The 20,089-nt window shown below is 64.9% G+C and overlaps 1 protein-coding gene across 11 annotated transcripts in view; it reads left to right on the forward strand.

Moving 5' to 3' along the window:
• Positions 1-20,089, forward strand: part of ADGRB2 (adhesion G protein-coupled receptor B2) — a 99,987-nt gene that overhangs the window by 11,872 nt on the left and 68,026 nt on the right. For all 11 annotated transcript variants that reach the window (XR_012897551.1, XR_012897552.1, XR_012897550.1 and 8 more), the window contains exon 2: positions 11,970-12,768. Coding sequence is in view for 8 of the 11 variants with exons in the window: in XM_075908513.1 (XP_075764628.1) it covers positions 11,985-12,768 (784 nt within the window). In the remaining 3 variants the exon portion in view is untranslated. The remainder of the gene's footprint in view (positions 1-11,969; positions 12,769-20,089) is intronic.

The following is a 20,089-nucleotide window of genomic DNA, read 5'->3' on the forward strand; positions in this document are numbered from 1 at the left end:
GGGCTCCTTGCATTGCTGCTGCATATAATAAAGCCAACTTTATTTGGTCTTCTCATCTCAGAAAAGATCTACCGGCATTAGAAAAGGTTCAGAGAAGGGCAACTAAAATGATGAGGGGTTTGGAATGGGTCCCAGATGAGGAGAGATTAAAGAGACTGGGACTTTTCAGCTTGGTAAAGAGGAGACTAAGGGGGGATGTGATAGAGGTCTATAAAATCATGAGTGGTGTGAAGAAAGTGAATAAGGAAAAGTTATTGACTTGTTCCCATAATATAAGAACTAGGGGCCCCCAAATGAAACTAATGGGCAGTGGGTTTAAGACAAATAAAAGGAAGTTCTTCTTCACATGGCACATAGTCAACCTGTGGAACTCCTTGCCTGAGGAGGTTGTGAAGGCTAGGACTAGAACAGGTTTAAAAGTGAACTAGGTAAATTCATGGAGGTTAAATCCATAAATGGCTATTAGCCAGGATGGGTAAGGACTCAGGAATGGTGTCCCTAGTCTCTGTGTGTCAGAGGGTGGAGATGGATGGCAGGAGAGAGATGGCTTGATCGTTCCCTGTTCGGTTCACTCCCTCTGGGGCAGCTGGAATTGGCCGCTGTCGGCAGACAGGATACTGGGCTGGATGGACCTTTGGTCTGACCCATCTGGCCATTCTGATGTTCTTAACTAGACTGCACAGCCGTGACTGTACCGAAGGCCAGCGGCTCCACCGGGCTGTAGCTGCGAGGGGATCCGCCCAGTTCAGCTCCGCACAGCGCACTGGCGTGGGATCGCGGCGCATGGCGGTAACTGCTGCCGGCCCGGATGTGCCGGGACCCTGGCTGGGCTTCTGGGGAGGCCCACGTGGAGAATCGCTGGGGCTTTAGCATGCCGGGCTGCGCCGCAGACTCTAAGGGAAGGATTGGCCCCGGGCATGAGGGATGGAAAAGGTTCATTGGCTAACCGGTTGCCTGGTAAGCATTAGGCTTCCGGGAATGCTTCCTCAGTAGCCACTTAGCTAGACTGCCAGCCCCGGGGAGCCGCCCGGCGGGAGCCTCACGAGGTCAGGGTGGCAGGAGGGCCACGTGGTGAGCAGCTGGGATCTGGCCATGCTGCCATGGATCCACCCACAGAGGTGCCAGCGATCCCGGCCCGGGCGGCCCCAGCTTCCTGCAGTGGCCCCAAGCCCCTCTCCCGGACGTGGCTCCCAGCCACGCTGCCACCCGGCTCCCACGCCCCGCTGGATCCAGCTCTTGCAGCAATAATAAGAGCCCCGTGCCTTGCCCCCACCAGTGGTTAACTGGTTCAATGATATCATTTGAATCGCTTCATTGGTTAATATTGTTGATCAGTATTTACATCCCTACCGGGCACAGGACCAGCATGAGACCCCGGCACCTGTACTAGGGCTGCTAGAGCAGCGTGCGGTGGGTCTGGCCCCCAGCAAGAGGAGGAATTTCACCCCGAGCACCCAGGGCTGGGAGGAGAGGGAGGTGCCTCGCCGTGCCCTTCCTCCCTCCGGCTACGTCTACACTGCAAGATTTTTGTGCAAAACCAGCTGCTTTTGCACAAAAACCCATGGAGCGTCCACACCTCAACTGCGCTTTTGCACAAGGAAATCGAGAGTAAAATGGCAGAACAGAGGGGGTTTTCCGCCGAAGGTAAACGTCCTTTTACGAGGAATAATTCCCTTTTGGGCAAGAGTTCCTGGGCAGTACAGCAAGTGTGGACGCTCCAGAGGGGTTTCTTGTGCAAAACCCCCCTATGGGAAAAAACACAGGTGCTCTAGTCTCCTTTCTGTGAATGGCCATCAGAGCTTTCCTGCGCAGGAGCGTCCGTGCAGTGTGGACGCTCTCTTACGCAAAAGCACCTTGCTTTTACCATGTGCTTTGAGCTGTGGACGTGCCCTTGCGCAAGAAGCATGTAGTGTAGCCTCTGTGCTTGGTGCTCACCAGCGCTTTCGGGGCAGGGGGGAGCCACTTTGAATGGCATTGAGCTCCTGCCATGCTCTAAGGCGGCCGGTGCCTTAGAGCAGTGGTCACCATCCTGTTGATCGGGATCTACTGGTCGATCTTGGAGCCTCTGGCAGGTGATCCTGATTGGCTGGGCCACTGCTGCTCATCTCCTGCCCTTTGCCTTGGAGCTGCCCCTCCCTCTGGGAGTCTCCTCTTTTCTGTGCCGGGCAGGGGAGGGAAAAGAGAGGTGCTGATGTCAGAGTGGCCCCTCTCCCACCCTGTATCCTTTTTCCTCAGAGCAGAGAGGGGCCCAACAGGACTAGGGAGGGAGTTTGCTGGCTGCTTTAGGGAGCGGGGCAGGGCCAGGGCAGGGGTGAAACAGGCCCCTGAAACAGGGAGCAACTTGGGGGTACAGAGACCCTCTGCTTCCCCTGAGGCCTTGTAGGGTCCTGCCTGTGGCTTGGGCATCGGATCTCGCTGCCCTCTGACTCTTGTGCTTTACCTGCTGCCTTTCCACCTCTGGCTCAGAAGCGAAGCTGAGCAGTCGGAGGGTTTCGCTCAGGGAGAACTAGCTGCAGCCAAGGTGGTGGGGGTGACTTGACCAGGGTCGCCCTCTCCTCTGTGTCAGTCTTAAGCACCAGTCCCCGTTTTGGCGCTAGGGGGCGCTCTGCTGCTGGGGTGTGGGATGGGTCAGTCAGTAGGGGGTGCTCACCTCTGAGTCATTGTCCACCCCAACCACCCAGCCTATTGCTTGGAGCGCGTGTGCTGGAGTTTTGGGAGACCTAAACCCCATTTATCTGGCCATGGTGCGTTTCGCAGGCGCCGGAGCTGTGAGCCAGCATGGCCGGTCGGGACCCCTGCCCCCGGGGTTGTCAAACCTGGTTCCAAAGAGATACCGCTGTCCTCCCGCTCAATGGCTGGGCTGCGTTGCTGTGAGCTGTCAGGGCTGCCCCGCCCCACCCCACCCCAGAGGTGGCTGCATTTCGGTGTCAGGCAGAGCGAGTGCGAGACTCGCAAGGCTGAGAGCAGCTGGATCAAGGTGAGCGTGGCTCCAGGCTGCTCCACGCTGGACCCCAGGGTTATTCTGGGGAAGGGGAAGGGCAGGAGGCTGCATCGTGCGCTCCTGCCAGAGATCGGGATGCGTGCGGGAACGCTTCTGCAGCCCCGGGGAGCCCTCGGCCAAGCACGGAGCCTGTCCCCACCTGACCTGCGTCTCCGGAGGCGCTCTGCCGCTCCAGCGTGGAGCTGGGAAGCCCTGCCGCGGGCCCGGGGTCCTTAATGGATTCTTTGAAACCATAAGCAGAAAATGAGTCTCCTGTGCCCCACATTCCAGCCGGCGAGTTAGCTTCCCATTAGCGCTACAAAGCAGGCGCTTGCCTAGCCGGGCCGGCCGCCCGCTCCTTGGCCTGCCGCTAATGGCCGATCCAGCCAGGGAGAGCGGGGGGGGGGAGGGGGAGGGATGCCGCCGTCGAGGGGGGGAACTGCAGAGGCACCGCTGCAAGGGGGCTGCATCCCGCAGAGGACGCGCGTGCAGGGTTTTGCGCCCCCTTGAAGAGCGGGGGCAGCTCGCGAAGTTTCCCTCTCTGCAGCTGAACTCTCTGTACCGTGCTGGGGAGGGGGCAGGGGTAAAAACGTGCCACCCCAATTGAGCCCTCTCCTGCCTGCCTGGAGGCTGCAGCTGGCTCGGGGTATGTCTGCACAGCAGCGAGACGCCCGCAGCCGGCCAGTGCCAGCCGACGTGGGCTCGCGGGGCTGTTTCACTGCGGGTACGTCTGGGCTCAGGCTGGAACCCGGGTTCTAGGTTCCAGTCCCGCGGTGCTGCATTGTCCAGGGGTACGCTACGCGGCCCGGACAATGTCCCAAAGAATCTACAGCCGGCTTCCTGCCCACTTATCTCCCCATCAGCCTGGGCGGGCGGCTGCAGGGGCCGAGAGTCACCCAGTTTGAAACACGCGCCGTGTAAATGCCAGCGGAGAGTCCAACGCGGTCCGGGGCTCCCGTAGCTGGGGCTTGAAGAAACACCCCAGATAGCGCAGGAGCTGGCCCCGGCAGCAAGATCGAATGCTAAAGGAGTTCTCCTCCCCTCTCCCCATGGGCAGCTACGCCGAACTAGCTCACTTCACGAGTGCCAGGCTAGTCAGCGTCCTCTTGTGCCCAAGCCCTTCGTTGTGCGTGGTCTGGGGGCACGGCCCTTCCGGCCCCTTTCGGACAGAGGTTGTGGGTTCGGTGCCCCGGCACGCCTGGTGTAGCCGGTAAGTGCTGTGCATTTGACAAAGGAGGCTGGGGCTTCCCCATGGCCGGCTCCGATACGGGTGCTTCCAAACGAGGACGGGATTCTGTCTGATTCCGACTGGGCTGGGAAGGGCTGGAAGGGACCTGGCGAGGGCCTCAGGTCCAGGCCCCTGCCCTCACGGCAGGACCAAGCACCGTTTAGATCATCCCTGATCAGGGTCTAACTTGCTCCTAAATATCTCCACGGATGGGGATTCCACAACCTTTGTGGCCAACTCAGCGGTGTCCAGATAGTCCAAAAGCCATGGCCCAGTGCTTCCTGCTTGCTTGTGTTGGCAGCAGTTGTAGCGCGGGCTGTGCACATTGTGCGGCAGCGTGTGTCTATGTTGGAAAGTGCACAGGCGTGTGCTGATGGTTATGTGCGGGGAGGGTGGAACGGGGCTTTTACGCTAGTGTTTTTAGCGTGTGTGTGTTGGGTGTGTGGTTGGATTTGTGTGTGTTGCGTTGTATTCTTCACTGGTTCTTACGCTGCGCTCCTCACGAGAGCCGGGTACAGGTTTTTGGGGCCCAAACCTTTTTAAGATTTGTGTTGCTGCAAAACACACCCGGGGACCAGCCGGGTCATTTCACGGACTCCGCTTGATTTCCCGCCGGCGGTTGCGGGCGAAATGAAACAAGCGTGGATTTCCGCACTCTGCAAATGCACCGTTTTGGTGCTGCCCAGGAAAAATCTCCCTGACGTGAGCCACAAAGCGAAGGAGGCGGCAGCGCTGCCCGGAAACCTGCGGCCCTGGGCCTCTCCCCTCGGCTTTGAGAGACCCGGGTTCGAATCCCTGCGCTGGAGGCGGGACGTGACCTCAGGCTGTTGTTTGTCCGGGGCAGAATCTCTGCCACCTCGCAGGGTGGCTGTGCCGATAACCGTGGGCCCGTCTCCGTTACCGAGGATTGATGCCAGCGAGGCTCCGTTGCTTGTGAGCCGGGTTATTTTTAGCTCTATACGGGGCTCTCCGTGGGCCCCCAGAGAAATAAAACCCAGTGCAGGGGCCCCCTGCCTGAAGGCCTCGCTCCCTGCCCCCGGACCTGTGGGCTGCTCGCTCCTGTCTCTGTCTTCTCTGGCGGAGCCTCAGCCAGCAGGATCCCCCCCTCAGCTCCCGCGGCCATCAGCCAGGCGCTGCTGCCGGGCTCTTGCGCTGCCAGAGGGCAGGCAGGGGCGGGCGTGGGGCCTGACCACTGGCCCAGGAGGGGCACCAGCTCACTGTGGACGCCTCGTGCCGCTCTCCCAGCTGACACTAGACGTGGACGAGGAAATTGCTCCCCAAGGGGTGGGACTCCCAGCCCCGGACCCCACGTGGGACCAGCGGGGCGGCCGCACCGCTCTCCGTGCAGAGCCCTCCAGTCAGGCATCTACCAGGCTTGGCTTAGAGGCGCCGTTAATAGCTGCCTGGCCTCCTGTGCGCCAGTGGGGGGACGGCTCCTAACGCCGGGCAGGCGAAGGCTGAGTGTCCTCCCAGCCCCCCGGCCTGTCTCCCCTGGCGTGCAGCCTGGGGGCAGCTGTTCGTGCTGTTCCAGCAGCCCCACCAGACCCCAGAGCTTGGGTGTGTTCCCGGGATGGATGGCGCCTCCATCTGCACAGCGCCCCCTGCTGCTCTTCTGGAGTATCCTGGCAGCACTCGCTCCAGGGGGAGAGCGCCCCCTGCTGAGCTCCCTGCGCCATAGCACCCCATGGTTGCACCTCCAGAGGGGGTGAGCGCCCCCTGCTGAGCTCCCTGCTCCACAGCACCCCAGGGTTGCCCTGCCAGAGGGAAGAGCGCCCCCTGCTGAGCTCCCTGCGCCATAGCACCCCATGGTTGCACTGCCAGAGGGAAGAGCGCCCCCTGCTGAGCTCCCTGCACTATAGCACCCCATGGTTGCACCACCAGAGGGGGTGAGCACCCCCTGCTGAGCTCCCTGCGCCATAGCACCCCATGGTTGCACTGCCAGAAGGTGAGCGCCCCCTGCTGAGCTCCCTGCTCCACAGCACTCCACGGTTGCCCTGCCAGAGGGGGAGAGCGCCCCCTGCTGAGCTTCCTGCGCCATAGCACCCCCAGGGTTGCACCACCAGAGGAAAGAGCGCCCCCTGCTGCCCCCTTCCCTGCTCTGGGCAGTAAAGTGTTCATGGGGCCATGACTTGGGCACATGGTCCCCTGGAGGGGGAGCGCCTGGTAGCTCTCCAGCTGCTGGTGGCACATATCGACCCGCCTGAGCAGGGTCCTTCTAGTGTGGCCGGCTCCCTCCTTTCCCCCACCCTGCCCCATGGCGAGGGCCCGTGGAATGGGCGCTGGCAGTGCCAACATGGAGCTGTCAGGAAGAATGAGCGTCAGGGCTCGCTCTGCTGGAACTAATGAAAACGAAGAGCCGGGAAGCAGGAGACACATCTTCCCCCGAGGGAGCACTTTCCCCTGCACGCGGGGCCTGCCTGATGGACGAGGAGCCGGCTCCATCACTGCCTCATTAGCTCTCGCCTCGCGGCTCCCTCTGCCGGCCTGAGCCCGGAGCCCCGAGCTGTTCTCGCCTGGTGCCCCCGCCCTTCACAGCAGTGACGGGCCTGCCAGGTGGGCAAACGCCTGAGGGGCACGTCAGGGCCTGGCCTGGCCTTCTCGGCGGGGGCACCGTGGCTGTGCCTGCTTGCGGCGCCGCACTGGGGAGCGGCCTCGTGTCCTGACCCGGCTGCCTGACCTGGCGGGACCTTGGGAAGCTGGGAAGAGACCGTGCGTTGCCGGATCTGCCTGTCACCGCGCCGTCCGGCACTGCAGGGACACCCAGCATGACGCCTGGCAGCTGCACAGTAGGGGGAGCATGAGGCCACGTCCGCGGGGGGGGGGGGGGGGGACACAGAGGTCTGCCTGTTACCTCGCGGGGGCCACGTGGTGCAGCGTGACGGGATGGAACATCCTGGCGTCCCCCTGTGCTAGGTGAACACGCCCCCCACCCCCAGTGACCGCACAGGAGTTTATTGCTTCTCCAGGATACAGCACAGCACAGGTGTAATCTGGTTACAGGAACTGGGGCTAGGAGGCCTCAGGGCCCCCCCTTGAGATGGGGGGTGGCTGGGCCCTACAATTCCAGCCCCCTCCCCAGCCCCTTCTCCCCTGCTTCCCAGACAGAAACTGACTCTCCTCTAGCCCTGCCCCCCAGACGGGGGTTGGTCTCCCCCTTCCTCCCTTTGTCTCTCTCCCTGGGAGGCGACCTGTCAGACAGGTTGGGAGCCCCTGGCCTAGTGACTCATCTGCTGTCCTGCTGGGCCGCCAGTGGAGTCACCCACTGCCCAAGCCCAGCAACCAGCAAGGCACCCCCATACCACGCCGGGTTATAGAGCAGACAGCACCCCCCACTCCGTCACCAGGTCTCCGGTGAGTCACCGATCCGTCACTCCCTGCACTTGGGATTGGAGCCCAGGAGAGTCGGTCGCACTCAATCTCTTCCCACCGGCTCAGTGCTGGATCCACCCCCCGCCCCCCCCAGCTCCCAGGCCTCTCCTGCACCCCCGTGGGGGGGACTTGGAATCCCCTTTCTGCTCCCCCATGGGGAGGCGGCTTCGGCTCTGGGGACGGCCCTCTGGCTCCCCTGCGAGCCCGTTCCCCCTGCTTCCTGCCAGGATCTAGCAGGGGGTTGGGTCTCTCTAGCTCACCCAGGCCTTGGCCAACTCTGCTGGCCCTGCCATGAAGGTGTGTGTGGGGTGGGGAGTTCACCTCATCGTGATGAGAACAGGACGGAGACCCAGCAGACTCATTGCATGTGAGTTGCTCTCTAGTAACCCTGCAGCCCTGGGCCGGATTAGAACCAGCGACCTAACCGCAGCAAGGCTACTGGCCTGGCCGGGGGATGAGCCTCCCTGGTTCCTCCTGCTCTTCTGGGGCAGCAGCTCAGGTCAGAGCTCCCGGCGTTAAAAGGCAGCTGTTAATTAAGAGGTTACGTTGCTGAGCGGGAGTGGGGGGGACTCGCTCCTTAGCTTCTCGCCCCAAATTACCCGCCACCCGGGGGCTTTGCCGAGGAGCCGGGAAGGGGTGGAGGGGCCCCGGGGCCGGAGAGACGCAGCCAGTGTGTCACACGAATTGTGAGTGTCCTCCCGGGGCGCGTGCGACAGCGAGATGCTGGTGAAGGCCGTCGATATTTATGGTGCCCTGTGATCGCTGCAGCTATTGGGCGGTGCACGGCGGATCCGAGCACGCCCAGGGCTGGGGGAGAGGGGGCCTTTCCCCGGGCTGTGTGTGCAAACGGGGGGGGGGAGGTGTATACAGGAGCGGGTGGTGAGCATGCAGCTTTTGCAGGCAGGGGCTGTGTGCGTGCGTGTGGTGAGCACGCAGCGTTTGCAGGCAGGGGCTGTGTGCGTGCGTGTGCGCGTGGTGAACACGCAGCGTTTGCAGGCAGGGGCTGTGTGCGTGCGTGTGCGCGTGGTGAGCACGCAGCGTTTGCAGGCAGGGGCTGTGTGCGTGCGTGTGCGCGTGGTGAGCACGCAGCGTTTGCAGGCAGGGGCTGTGTGCGTGCGTGTGCGCGTGGTGAGCACGCAGCGTTTGCAGGCAGGGGCTGTGTGCGTGCGTGTGCGCGTGGTGAGCACGCAGCGTTTGCAGGCAGGGGCTGTGTGCGTGCGTGTGCGCGTGGTGAGCACGCAGCGTTTGCAGGCAGGGGCTGTGTGCGTGCGTGTGCGCGTGGTGAGCACGCAGCGTTTGCAGGCAGGGGCTGCGTGCGTGCGTGTGCGCATGGTGAACACGCAGCGTTTGCAGGCAGGGGCTGTGTGCGTGCGTGTGCGCGTGGTGAGCACGCAGCGTTTGCAGGCAGGGGCTGTGTGCGTGCGTGTGCGCGCAGATGGAGTGTGCGCTCACGTGGGGGTGAGGGGCCAGCGCACCTGGCCCTGATCGCAGACACGAGGGATGATGGGACCCAGAACCGTCTTGCTGGCCCAGTCCCTGTTGTTCCGGGGGGGGCGGGGGGGAGGTTTTCATGCCCCTGCATCCCACACCATGGCTGGTACCTCTGCCAAGCGGACGCTGCCTCCTTTAGCAGGGGGGCATGCCTTTGGTCTCTGAGGTTGGGGGACTGTTCTCCGCCCCTCTCTCTCCATCCCTTTCCCCAGGGCCAGCGCGTCCCCTCTTGTGCCTTGGTGCTGCCGTTGCCCTGTGCCAGGCAGCCCCGGTGAAGATGCTTCGGGGGCTCCGGAGGCTCTGACCCGCTCCGTTCCCAGGCCAGAGCTGGCCACGGCTCACGAGAGATGCCAGCAGCAGTGGGATGCGGGAGACGCGGTCGTGGCCTGTGTGGCCCCAAAGTTCCCGGCTGTCCAGGGCTGTCACCGTTGCGCCCGCTGGCAGATCTTAAGCCAGCCAATCAGGATCCGCTGTCTGTGATCGTGGAGACCACCTGGGCGATTTCTGGCGCCGGTCCCCGCCGGGAAGGAGGGCGGCATCTCTGGCGCGAGCTGGGGCGTTCCCACGTAAGGCAAGCCCCGGGCAGCCTCCGATTCGGTCCTGCCACTGGGCCAGGAAAGGGCTGGGCACATCCCACTGGGTCGGCCCCTTCTTTGGGCTGCAGAGCAGAGAGCCCCGGGTACGATTCCCCGCAGGGAGACGAGCCTGCACGGGACGCAGCGTCCCGTCCCCTTGGGGCCGTGCGGTGCCTGGCTCAGACAGCAGGGCCTGCCCCAGTGAGGATCGAACTTTGGCTGCTGGGTTGGTGGGGTGGGGATGGCCCGCGTTAGCTGCCCTCTGATGCTGTTCTGAATGCGCCGAGACCCAGCGCGAGGGGCGCCGGAGACTGCCGAGGGGTCTGAGGGTAACACTGTTGGGTTGCTAGCCACCAGGGATCTGGTCCCTGTGCTCATGTTAAAGGAAGGGACATGCCGGGTCCCAGAAGAGGTGGGGAGGCAGGACTCCTAGGTTCTATTGTCTCCGAGAGAGACAGGTCTAGTGGTTAGAGCAAGGGAGCTGGGCTCTATTCCCGGCTCGGCACAGGAGCGGTCTAGTGGCTGCTACGACTGGTTATGGCAGGGATCTGGGAGCCGGGACTCCTGGTGCCACGGCTCATTCCCTGTGCGCCCGTGGGCAAGCGGTGCCTCAGTTTCCCCCTCGGTGGAATGGCGCTCAGGACCCCCCGTCGAGGCTGGGCTCACACGCTGGCAAAGCGCCGTGAGAGCTTTGTGAAGGCGGCTCCGTGGCCGCAGCCTGGTGCCGGGCCCGGCTCCCACAGAGGGAGCTGCCAGGCGGTATCCGTGCGCCTTGAGTCCTCGGCGCGCCATCCACCTGCTGAGGGGGGGAGGGCAGGGAGCGCTCGCTGTGCATCACGGTGCCTCACTTCGGCACGCCGGGGGTGGGGTGGGGCAGACAGAGGGGCGATGCTGGCTTGGTAAAGCTCTTGGGTGCTCGGAGAGGGTTGTTCCAGTCAGCTGCCCCCCGCTTTCCTCTGCTCATCCAACCAGGGAGGGATCCTACCTGGGCCGGTGCGGGGGCCAGGTAGGAACACCAGCACGTGGGCAGGAAGTGATTGGGCTGGGAGAAGGCTGGGGCGCCTGCCCCCCGGCCTGGGCACTCAGGGTGCAAGCAGGCACTCGCATGGGGGCGGGTGCTGGTCCTCTCTCCCTGGGAAGGGGTGTGAGCCGCAGCCGGGGTGCCCACTGGGAGCCCGAGTTGCCAGCATCCGCTTTCTTTGCTGGGCTGTCAGGCTGGTACCGGCCCCCACCCCACCCCCGGAGGTGCTGGTCACCGTCATCAGCTGCCCCTGGGCCTGCGGGCAGCACCCACAGCCTCAGAGCAGTGCCAGGGGGCTGCTGTGGAGAGCAGGGCAGATGGGACGCCCCAGGGCGAATCGGTACGACGGACCCTCCCTCGCCGGGTTCTGCTGGGTCCGCTGTGTATCTCCGGGAAGTGGTGCCACTGGGGCTCCCTGCATGGAGCATCTCTCTGCTTCCTCGCCCCCTGGCAGCGTGGCCACAGCCCCTGGTGTCACAGCGCCACGCGCGTCCGTCCTGGGGCGTAAAGGGCAAATTGTCCCTGCGTCTCTGCCCAGGGTGACAGGGAGAGCAGCTGGCGTGGGGCAGCCCCCCCTCCAAGGGGCTGGTGCTGCGGAGGAGAAAGTGCCCGGGGTCTTGGCAGGGGCGCCGACGGGAGGGCTGGTAAAGTGGGGCGCTGGAGGCTGGGGGCCACAGGCTAAGCCGGTCGTGCTGGGCTGGGCTCTGCAGGGAGGGGCTGGTCCTTCAGCAGTGGCCCCCGGCCGAGCCGCGGGGCTTTGGTTTGCGGGTTGGGCTGAGGAAACGTGGCCGGCGCCCTCAGAGGGCCCCCCCGCTGCTGTGTAAGCTGCAGGATTCTTGGGTGTGGCAGGGTGTGTGACTTGGGTGGGGGGCAGAGACAGAAGGGACTTGGGGGGCCACCCCCCTCCAGGGCCAGAAAGCTCCGCCCCTTAACGTCTCAAGTCCCTCTGGTGCAGCGATGCCGATAGAGGCAGGGAAGAGGCGCTCGGCTCACACCTGCCTGCCGGCGCTGCCCTCCAGACCTGGGTGCCCTGGGCCGGTCCCCTTTGTCCCCGGCCCGTCTCCGGGCTACAGCAGCGCCTCTGTGGAGGGGCGGGGGGAGGGGCTGTGTGTCGCACGTCCCTTGCACAATGACCCCAATTCGGCTCACGAGCCTACTCCCCCTGCCCCCCCGCCCGGTGCCCGGGATGCCACGGCCTTGCGGGCTAGCGGGTGCATTTCACAGCCCTGGGGAGCCCGCAGCGCCGACAGGACGGCCCCCGCGCGGCCGCAGCCCGGTAACGCTCTGTGGCTTTCTCTCCCGCAGGGCTAATGACGTAGGATGACCCCTGCTGGTCCCCTCTTACTGTCTGTGATATCGTCTCTCTTGTGGCTCACCCGGGGCTTCGACCCGGCTCCCAGCGCCTGCTCAGCTCTGGCCTCCGGGGTCCTCTACGGCGCCTTCTCGCTCCAGGACCTCTTCCCCACCATCGCCACCGGCTGCTCGTGGACCCTGGAGAACCCCGACCCCACCAAGTACTCCCTGTACCTCAAGTTCAGCCGGGAGGAGCAGGTGTGCACCCACTTCTCCCCCATGGTGCTGTCCCTCGACCACTACCTGGCCAACTACACCTGCGGCCCGCCGGGCCAGGTGGGGCCGCCCCCGCCGGGCCAGGAGGCGGAGGAGGAGGACGGGGAGGCCCGGCTGGAGCTGTGCCAGGGCGCCGGCCCCGTCACCTTCCTGCACTTCGACAAGAACTTCGTGCAGCTGTGCCTGGCGGCCGAGCCCGAGGCGGCCCCCCGCCTGCTGGCCCCCGAGGCCCTGGAGTTCCGCTTCGTGGAGGTGCTGCTCATCAACAACAACAACTCCAGCCAGTTCACCTGCGGGGTGCTGTGCCGCTGGTTCGAGGAGTGCCTGCGGCTGGGGGCCCGGGGGGCCCGGCCCTGCGGCCTCACCCAGGCCGGCTGCAGCTGCCAGGCCGAGGCCCCGCCGGCGCCCCGGCCCAACCAGACGCTCTCCAACGCCCTGCCGCCCGCCCCGCCCGCCACCAGCAGCAGCCAGTGCTGCGTGACCGAGCTGCATTCTGGGAATGCGAATGATTTATACGCGCCGGAGCTGAAATACGGTGAGCGGGCGCCGCGCCGGGAGAGGGGCGCGGGGGGTGGAGCCACGGCTGGTGACAGCTCCGTGCGGGCGCTGGGAGGGGGTGGAACTTGGCCCCTTCTGCCTGTGGAATCTGTCTATGCCAGGGGTGGGGAACCTAAGGCCTGGGGGGGCGTCCCCAGCTGGCCCCAGGTTCTGGGGCTGTGACGGTGCGTTGGGGGTCCCCCGTCTCCTGCACCCCGAAATGGCACAAACAGACTGCACCAGCCGGTGGAATAGAGGAAGTTTATTGCCTCTCCAGGATACAGCACAGCACAGATGTAATCTGGTCACAGAGCTGGGCTAGGATGCCTCAGGCCCCCTTGAGATGGGGGAGACTGGGCCCCTAAACTCCAGCCCCTCTCCCTAGGCTGTCTCCTCCATGCTCCCAGACAGCCAGCAACCAACTAACCAACTTCCAGCCCTGCCCCCCAGCCAGGGCAGCATCCACCTTCCTTTGTTCCTCTCCATGGGGGGTGTCTGGCCACTGGTTCAACAAGTTTGGCCTTACCTCTGCCTAGTGAGGTTTTCCCTGCTGGGTCTTGCTCCAGACAGCAGGGGTCACCACAGCCCAGCAAGTACCCCCACTACGTCACAGGGGCGTCCCCAGCTGGCCCCGGGTTCTGGGGCGTCCCCAGCTGGCCCCGGGTTCTGGGGCGTCCCCAGCTGGCCCCAGGTTCTGCGTGGCATTTCGAATCAGCAGCACAGTATAGAGCCCGGGGCCAGTGGGGGTCTCAGAGTCCTCCACTGACCCCGGTCTCCATGATGCGCTTCCACTTTGAAATGCACAAGAGCTCTCGCTGGGGACTCTTGTACATTTCAGAGCTGGCACCCGCGTACAGCCCGGAGTCAACGGGACTTCTCGCTGGCCCCGGGCTGCCCGCGGAGTTCTGCCTTCCTCCTTTGAAATGTACAAGAGCCCTACCAGGGGCTCTTGTACATTTCAAAGGAGGAATGCGGAAGTGCTTGTCGACTAATCGAGTAGTTGATGGAAATTCCATCGACTACTCGCCTAGTAAAATAACCGAGAGTTAACATCCCTAATCCACAGCGCCCCTGAGCCACCTCCCTCCTCTCCACCAGCACGTCTGCCTGGACCCATAGCACCCCCTTTGCCACCTCCCTCAGCTCTGCCCGCGTGTCTGCTGGGACCCACAGAGCCCCCTACTCTTCCAGCCCTGGTGTTCCCTAGGGATGTTAAAACATGTTTAATTAAGTAACTGTACCTGCAGAAATGTTGAGCAGTTACACAGTCCCGTGTGGGCGACAGTCGGCTCCCCTGATACAGAGGCTGCAGCGTGGGTTGGGGGCCGGCGGCTCCCTGGGAACTAGTGCATGCGGGGAGCCAGCTTTTAAGCTGGCTCCCGGCACATACCGGGAACCTGTGTGGAACCGTGAAGGTTAAGTGATGGGCCCCGGGTGTGGGGCTGAGAGTGTGGGGGAGGGAGGGGGCTCACAGCGCGCAAACCTTCCTCCCCCGCCCCCCTCCGGCGCAGATGGAGCAGCCGCTCAGAGCCCTGGGGGGGCTCCCTGCCCTTGGGTGCTGTGGGGTGGGCTGAGAGACTTGGTGGGTCGGATCTGGCCCCGGGCCGTATCTTGCCTGCCCCTGTGTTAAAGGCACCTTACGGCTCTCTGGGGGGCGTGGCGGAGGTGCTCTGGGCTGTCCTGCTAGCTGGCGTGGGCCTGGGTCCTTTGGGTGGAGGTTGTGTGTGCTTCTGTGTAAGCAAGGCTGTCTAGACGTGAACGTTCCCGGTCCTTGGGGGCAGGGGTCCGACATGGCTTCACGGCCGGCGCGGCTGAGGTTCTGCGCGTCCACGCTGGAGGGGGCGGGGAGTCGCTGAATCTCTCGGGGCCCAGTTTCTGCATCTCAGGAGGGAAGCGATGGCCTTTCCCGCACCCCTTGTGCGTGCAGATCACGAGAGCAGGGCCGGGGTGGCTCTGGCCGTGCTCCGTGCGGAGGCTGTACCTGCTGCTGTCCTACACGTGGTGCCACGCCACGCTCTGGACCCCCGGGCAGGCTGGAGCGGGGGACCCCACAGTGCAGGCTCCAGATGCCAGAACAGCCCCCCACGGCAGGCCCCCTGTGGGACTGGAGCAGCCCCCACCTATGGCAGATGAAGAGCTGCTCCCTGGCTTTTGCAGGACGGCCACGGGTCCAGAGCCCCCTCAACGCGGCACATCAGCTCCCCAGCAGCCTGCGCTGTCCTGGGGCAGGGGCGAGCGGGGGCCCCAGTGGAGCCATGTGGCGTGATCGTCCCCCAGGGCGGCCTCCCAGGCTGCAGCGCCGAGCAGGCGCCCTGCGTCTCTCTGATTGTTCTGGAAGGGCACTTGCCCGAACTCTGTTACCTTTGCCAAATGAGGTTTGACATTCAGTGAAACCCGCCAGGCACCTGGCTGTAAAATGTTATTGTAGCGCTGAAGTCGCAGGGTAATTTATTTCATTGGCAGGACCGTCACGGGCAGGGTTGGCAGGGATGGCGGGGGACAGGCGGGGCCTCGGGAGTGCACTGACGGCTCGCACGACAGCCTGTGCCGAGCCGCTGGGGGTGCTAGTGTGCTGTGCCCGGCCCGATCCGCTTTGCACATGGGATTGGCTGCCAGATTCAGGATTGGACTGGCAAAGTGCTGGGCATTGCACGTCGTGCCACTGCCCTGGAGCAAGTCCCTCGCACGTCCGTCCTGAGCCCCCGGTTTGTGACCTTGTGCTCCCATCTCACGCCGCTCCGCACCCTCTCTGCCGTGCAGAGCTCACGGGGAGCTTTGCACTCCACTGTTCTAGGAGTGCTGCACATTCCTGCACTTTCACCTCTGCCGTGCGCTGCATCTCACACTCACACTCTTGCACATTCACTCTTCGTTTTCACACACTCACACGCGGACCCGCCTTCATGTTTGCATGCCTGTGCCTGGCATGGCACCCTTGCGCATGCACATCTTTCACTCTTGCACTCAATACATATTTTTTCACATTTGCACACTTGGGCGTGCTACGGCTCCCTCGCTGTCATGCACATTCTTCAGCCTGCACGCTTGGGCATGTGGTCACGCACTTTCCAGCTTGCCAGAGTGTGTTCTTCGGCTTGCTTCTGTGTCTTTTTATTCCCATGTGCTTGTGCCAAGTCTCCTCCACCTTCTGCACGTTCCTTTCCTGGCTGTCTGCTTGCGTATGGTCGCCGGTGCTCTCAGACGTTCGTGGCTGCGTGTGTGTTTGTGCACTTGGGCACCCATCTGGACACACACCTCCATGCACAATCCTAGAGCAGGGGCAGCACGCTGACAGCGACAAGGGGTAATGTGGTGGGGAGAACAGCTACTGACATGCACGAAAAACCTCCAGCTTGTTTTTAGAGTGCTGGCCAGTGCGTGAAAATGGTGCGTGCATGAGTGTGCACGCACGTGCCTGTGAGGCCACGGCTGGGCCCGCTGCGCTGCCTGGTGCATGCAGGAGAAGCAGCGGGCATGCCGGCAGCCGGGGGGACAGAGCCGTTCATGTTCCCCAGCGCTGGGCTGTAGCTGACGGTGGCGAGCGGCGGGGGGGAGCCGTTGGTCTTCCCCAGCCGGGTCTCTCACCTGGCATCCTCCCAAGTCCCGGCTGCATGAAGACACCACTAAGAATAGCCCCCTGTGTGCCTTGGGGCGCCGCGGCAGGCGGGGCCGGGGTCTGAATGCTGGCCCTTTGATTCAGCATTGGCAGGGGCCCAGCTGTGATCTCATCGGGACTCCTCCGAGAGCTAGAACCACACATTCCCTCTGGCCTGCTTCTGCTCCTCGTGGGGCTGGGGAGGGACCATCCCCCGTCCGGCTCGCTCCCCATGGGGCCAGCCTTGTCCCCTGGGGCTCCATGCAGGGGGTCACAAGCAGCTCTCAGTGCGGTGGGGCTCATCACCCTGGCGGCCAGCCAGCGGGGGCGAGGAAGCATCTGGGCTGGGAGGAGCTGGCGGTGCGGCCGCCTTCGCGCTGTTACTTGGTTATGCCCCGTCCCCGGACAGGTCTGGGCTGGGGGGTTAGAGCAGAAGCCTCTGGGTGGCGGATCTGCGGCAGGCCTTCATCGCCTGGGCACGCACAAAGACACACTCGCACTGGTGCACGTGCCCTCGGCCTGTCTGCCTTGCACGTGGGCGTGCACACCTCCCTCTCTTCCTCTGCTGTCGCACCCTGCCTGCACGGGGAGAGCACATGCCCCTCCACACACCCGCCTCTTTGCAGGGTGCGTTGGCCTCCCGAGGAGCCCGCAGGGAGGCGGTGGGGAAGGGGGGGCCAGAGAAGCCGTGTGTGTGGGGAGGGGGAAGAGGCATCTCGGCTGTGACACCCTCTGGAGCTGTGCGCGGCTCTTTCCGGAGTGAACGTTGGTGCTTGTGAAGGGAGCAACACGGGGGGGGGGGGGGGGGGGTGTGCTGCCACGGTACCCCAGCCCGGCCCTGTGGAGCAGCCCCGCTGCGGGGAAAGGCCCCAGGGAGGCTGAAATCCAGCAGCGCTCTTCTCCGGCGGCCCGAGCGGCACAGGCAGCCCCTGCTGACTCTGACGGGGGTCGGTCCCGCTGCGGTGGGGGCTGTGCCTCAGGTCCCGGGGGGACTGTCTGTGCAGAAGGGAGCCCAGGCAGACCCTGGGGGGCTCACGGGCCAGGGCCCCACTAAGCGAGCCTGCCCCAGTGTCTAGCCACCCAGCCGCCGGGCCCCGTGTGTTTCTGGCCGGCCCATGCTGCAGCCAGCTCAGCTCAGGGATTTCCTCCACATTTGGGGGGTCCTGGCTGCCGAAATCGGGAGGCGCCAGTCCGGAGGCGTGGGGGGGGCAGCGAGGGGAGAGGGGCAGGATGGCGAACGGGCGCCACACTGCAGCCCCTCGGAGGGTGAATGGTCAAGAAGGGGCCTCGCCCACCCCCCAGCTGCCTCCTCCGCCGGCCCAGGCCCCCTGCCCTCCGCGGCGGCTCACGGGTGGGACCTGGAGCCCTTTGTCTCGGGTGCCACATGCGAATCCCACCCAGCTCGCTGGAAAAGGCCGGCCTTGCCCCCCCCCCCAGCCCTCTCGCCCGCCTGGGAGGCCGCAAGGCTGCCACGCAGGTGAAACCCGAGGTGGCTGCAAGCTGTTGGGTAGCCATGGCAACTGCCGCGCCGCTGGGAATTGGCTTTGGAGGCGCGGAACGAGAAGGGAAGCGGGATTTGGGCAGGGGGCCGCGGGGCCCGGGGGATGGAAGGGATCAAAGGGAGGCCGACTCTAATGGGGGGGCGCTAGGCGCAGTCCCTGGGCACCGTATTCGTGGAGGCAGGCTGGCTTTGCGGGGAAGGCGGGGACACACGTGACCTACGTTCAGTTCCTGGCTCGGGGTCTGCCTCAGTTTCCCCATATGTCAGCTAGAGGCGAGTCGACTGACCCTGGCTTGTCTCCGGGGGGCTGCGAGGAGAGCTGCGGCGCTGGGTGGGCGACGGCGGATCTCCAGCGAGGCTGGGTGCAGCGTGTGGCTCTGTCCAGCGTGTCTGTCCCCGCGGAGGGGCAGGGGTCGCGGGGTGAAACGCTCTGGTCTGTGTCCCCGGATCGGGGCAGTGGGGCCTAGTCTGGTGCCCAAGAGAACAGGCCGTTCGTGGCTGGGCACCTTCCCGGCTCCAATCCCTCAGCGGCCCCCCTTCTCGGGGGCACCGTCGGGGGTCAGGACACCGGGGGGAGCCCAGCTGTGTGTTTGTCTTGCCTCTTGCCTCTTGCCCCTTCTCCGCCTTCATCTGAGCAGAGACGAGGGGGGAGGGCAGATCCTTTATGGAGCTCCCTTCTGGGGGGGCAGAGAGACCGCACAGAGCTGGCCGGCTGGGTCCTGCCAGCCTCACAGCCAAACGCAGGGTGGAGCAGGCTGTTCGGCCGCCTCGCCCCGTAGTGCGGGAGGGGGGAGGCCCCGGGGGCGCGAGCCAGGCGGGGTCAGATGGAGATAAATGGCAGGACTGGCAGAGCCCTCGCGGCACCAGCATCTCATGGCGGGGGGGGGGGGCTTCTGTGAGAGCCCCCGGAACAGGCCTGCTGCGGGAGCCGGAGTGGGGGGCTTGGCATTTGGCCCACGCCCTGCAAGTGGGGGAGCTCGGGGGGGGTTCACCAGGGCCCTGTGGGACAGTTTTGAGGAGGCTTGTGGGGTTCACGCAGGCCGGGAGGAGCCTCCCGTGGCAGCCCGGGCCGGTTCTGGTGATCTGCCACATGGTGCTCGTTCCGCTCCTTGGGTCGGGGCGAAGGGGCTGGAGAGTCCCAGGAAATCGCTCCCCCTTGTACCTTCCTCTGCTTCTGCCCGGCCTTTCACCGCGCCTTAAACGTCCCCCCGCAGGGCAGGGCAGCACCCCGCATGCCCCTCGGCGTGTCCCTTCTGATCTACAGACCCATCCGCCGGCTCCTCCCGCCACTGGAATGCAGCCACTGCTGGGGCAGGACGCAGCATCGCCCCGCAGGCCCATTGCGTTCGAGGAGCCCACGTGTCCACGGAACCTGCGGGAGGGATTTGCGCAGAGGGATGAATTGAACCCAGGTCGCTGGGGGGACGCTTTTCCTCCGCCTGCAATTTTGGACAGCAGAATGGCGGAGCCTGGCCGCCGCGGGGCCCCCGGTAGCTCCTCCGGCGTGGGAGCGCAGCGGCTCCCGTGGCCGATCGGTGCGGTGCCGGCGTCTCCGCGCCAAGGTGCCAGCGTTGTGGCTCCGGGTGCCAGCCCTGGCGGGGACCCTTTGGCTCACGGCCGCCATGATTTGGGGAGGGAACCTGCTGCCATTTCCTAACTTGGGAGCAAACCGTCTCCGGGGGGGGCGCTGCCCCTTCTGCCCCTCGCCTCGGAGAAGGGCTCTGCCCTGGGGTCACATCCCTCCGGCTTCCTCTGCTTGTTCCTCACACCCTGCGCAGGAGATGGGGCTGCAGGAGAGGACTCTAGGAATGGCCCCTCTTGCTCGGTCATTCTCCCTCCCTCCCTCGCCACTGCTGTCCTAGGCAGATCCCTGCTGCGATGCCACCGGTCTGTGGGCCGCACGGCAGCGGGGAGAGGCGGCTCCCAGGCAGCCTGAGACCAGAGGCCCAGAGCTGTGCTGGCAGGAGGCTGCGTGAAGGGGAGCGGAGCCAGGAGGTGGGGGGGAGGGCCCAGGGGGGGGCGGGGGAGCCTGGCGCGGGAGGCGCAAGGGGGAGCGGAGCCAGGAGGTGGGGGGGAGGGTCCCGGGGGGGGCGGGGGAGCCTGGCGCGGGAGGCGCAAGGGGGAGCGGAGCCAGGAGGTGGGGGGGAGGGCCCAGGGGGGCGGGGGAGCCTGGCGCAGGAGGCGAGGGGGGAGCAGAGCCAGGAGGTGGGGGGGAAGGGTCCC

The sequence above is a fragment of the Pelodiscus sinensis genome, chromosome 25 (assembly GCF_049634645.1).
Source record: "Pelodiscus sinensis isolate JC-2024 chromosome 25, ASM4963464v1, whole genome shotgun sequence".
In the NCBI taxonomy this organism is placed as follows: Eukaryota; Metazoa; Chordata; order Testudines; family Trionychidae; genus Pelodiscus; species Pelodiscus sinensis.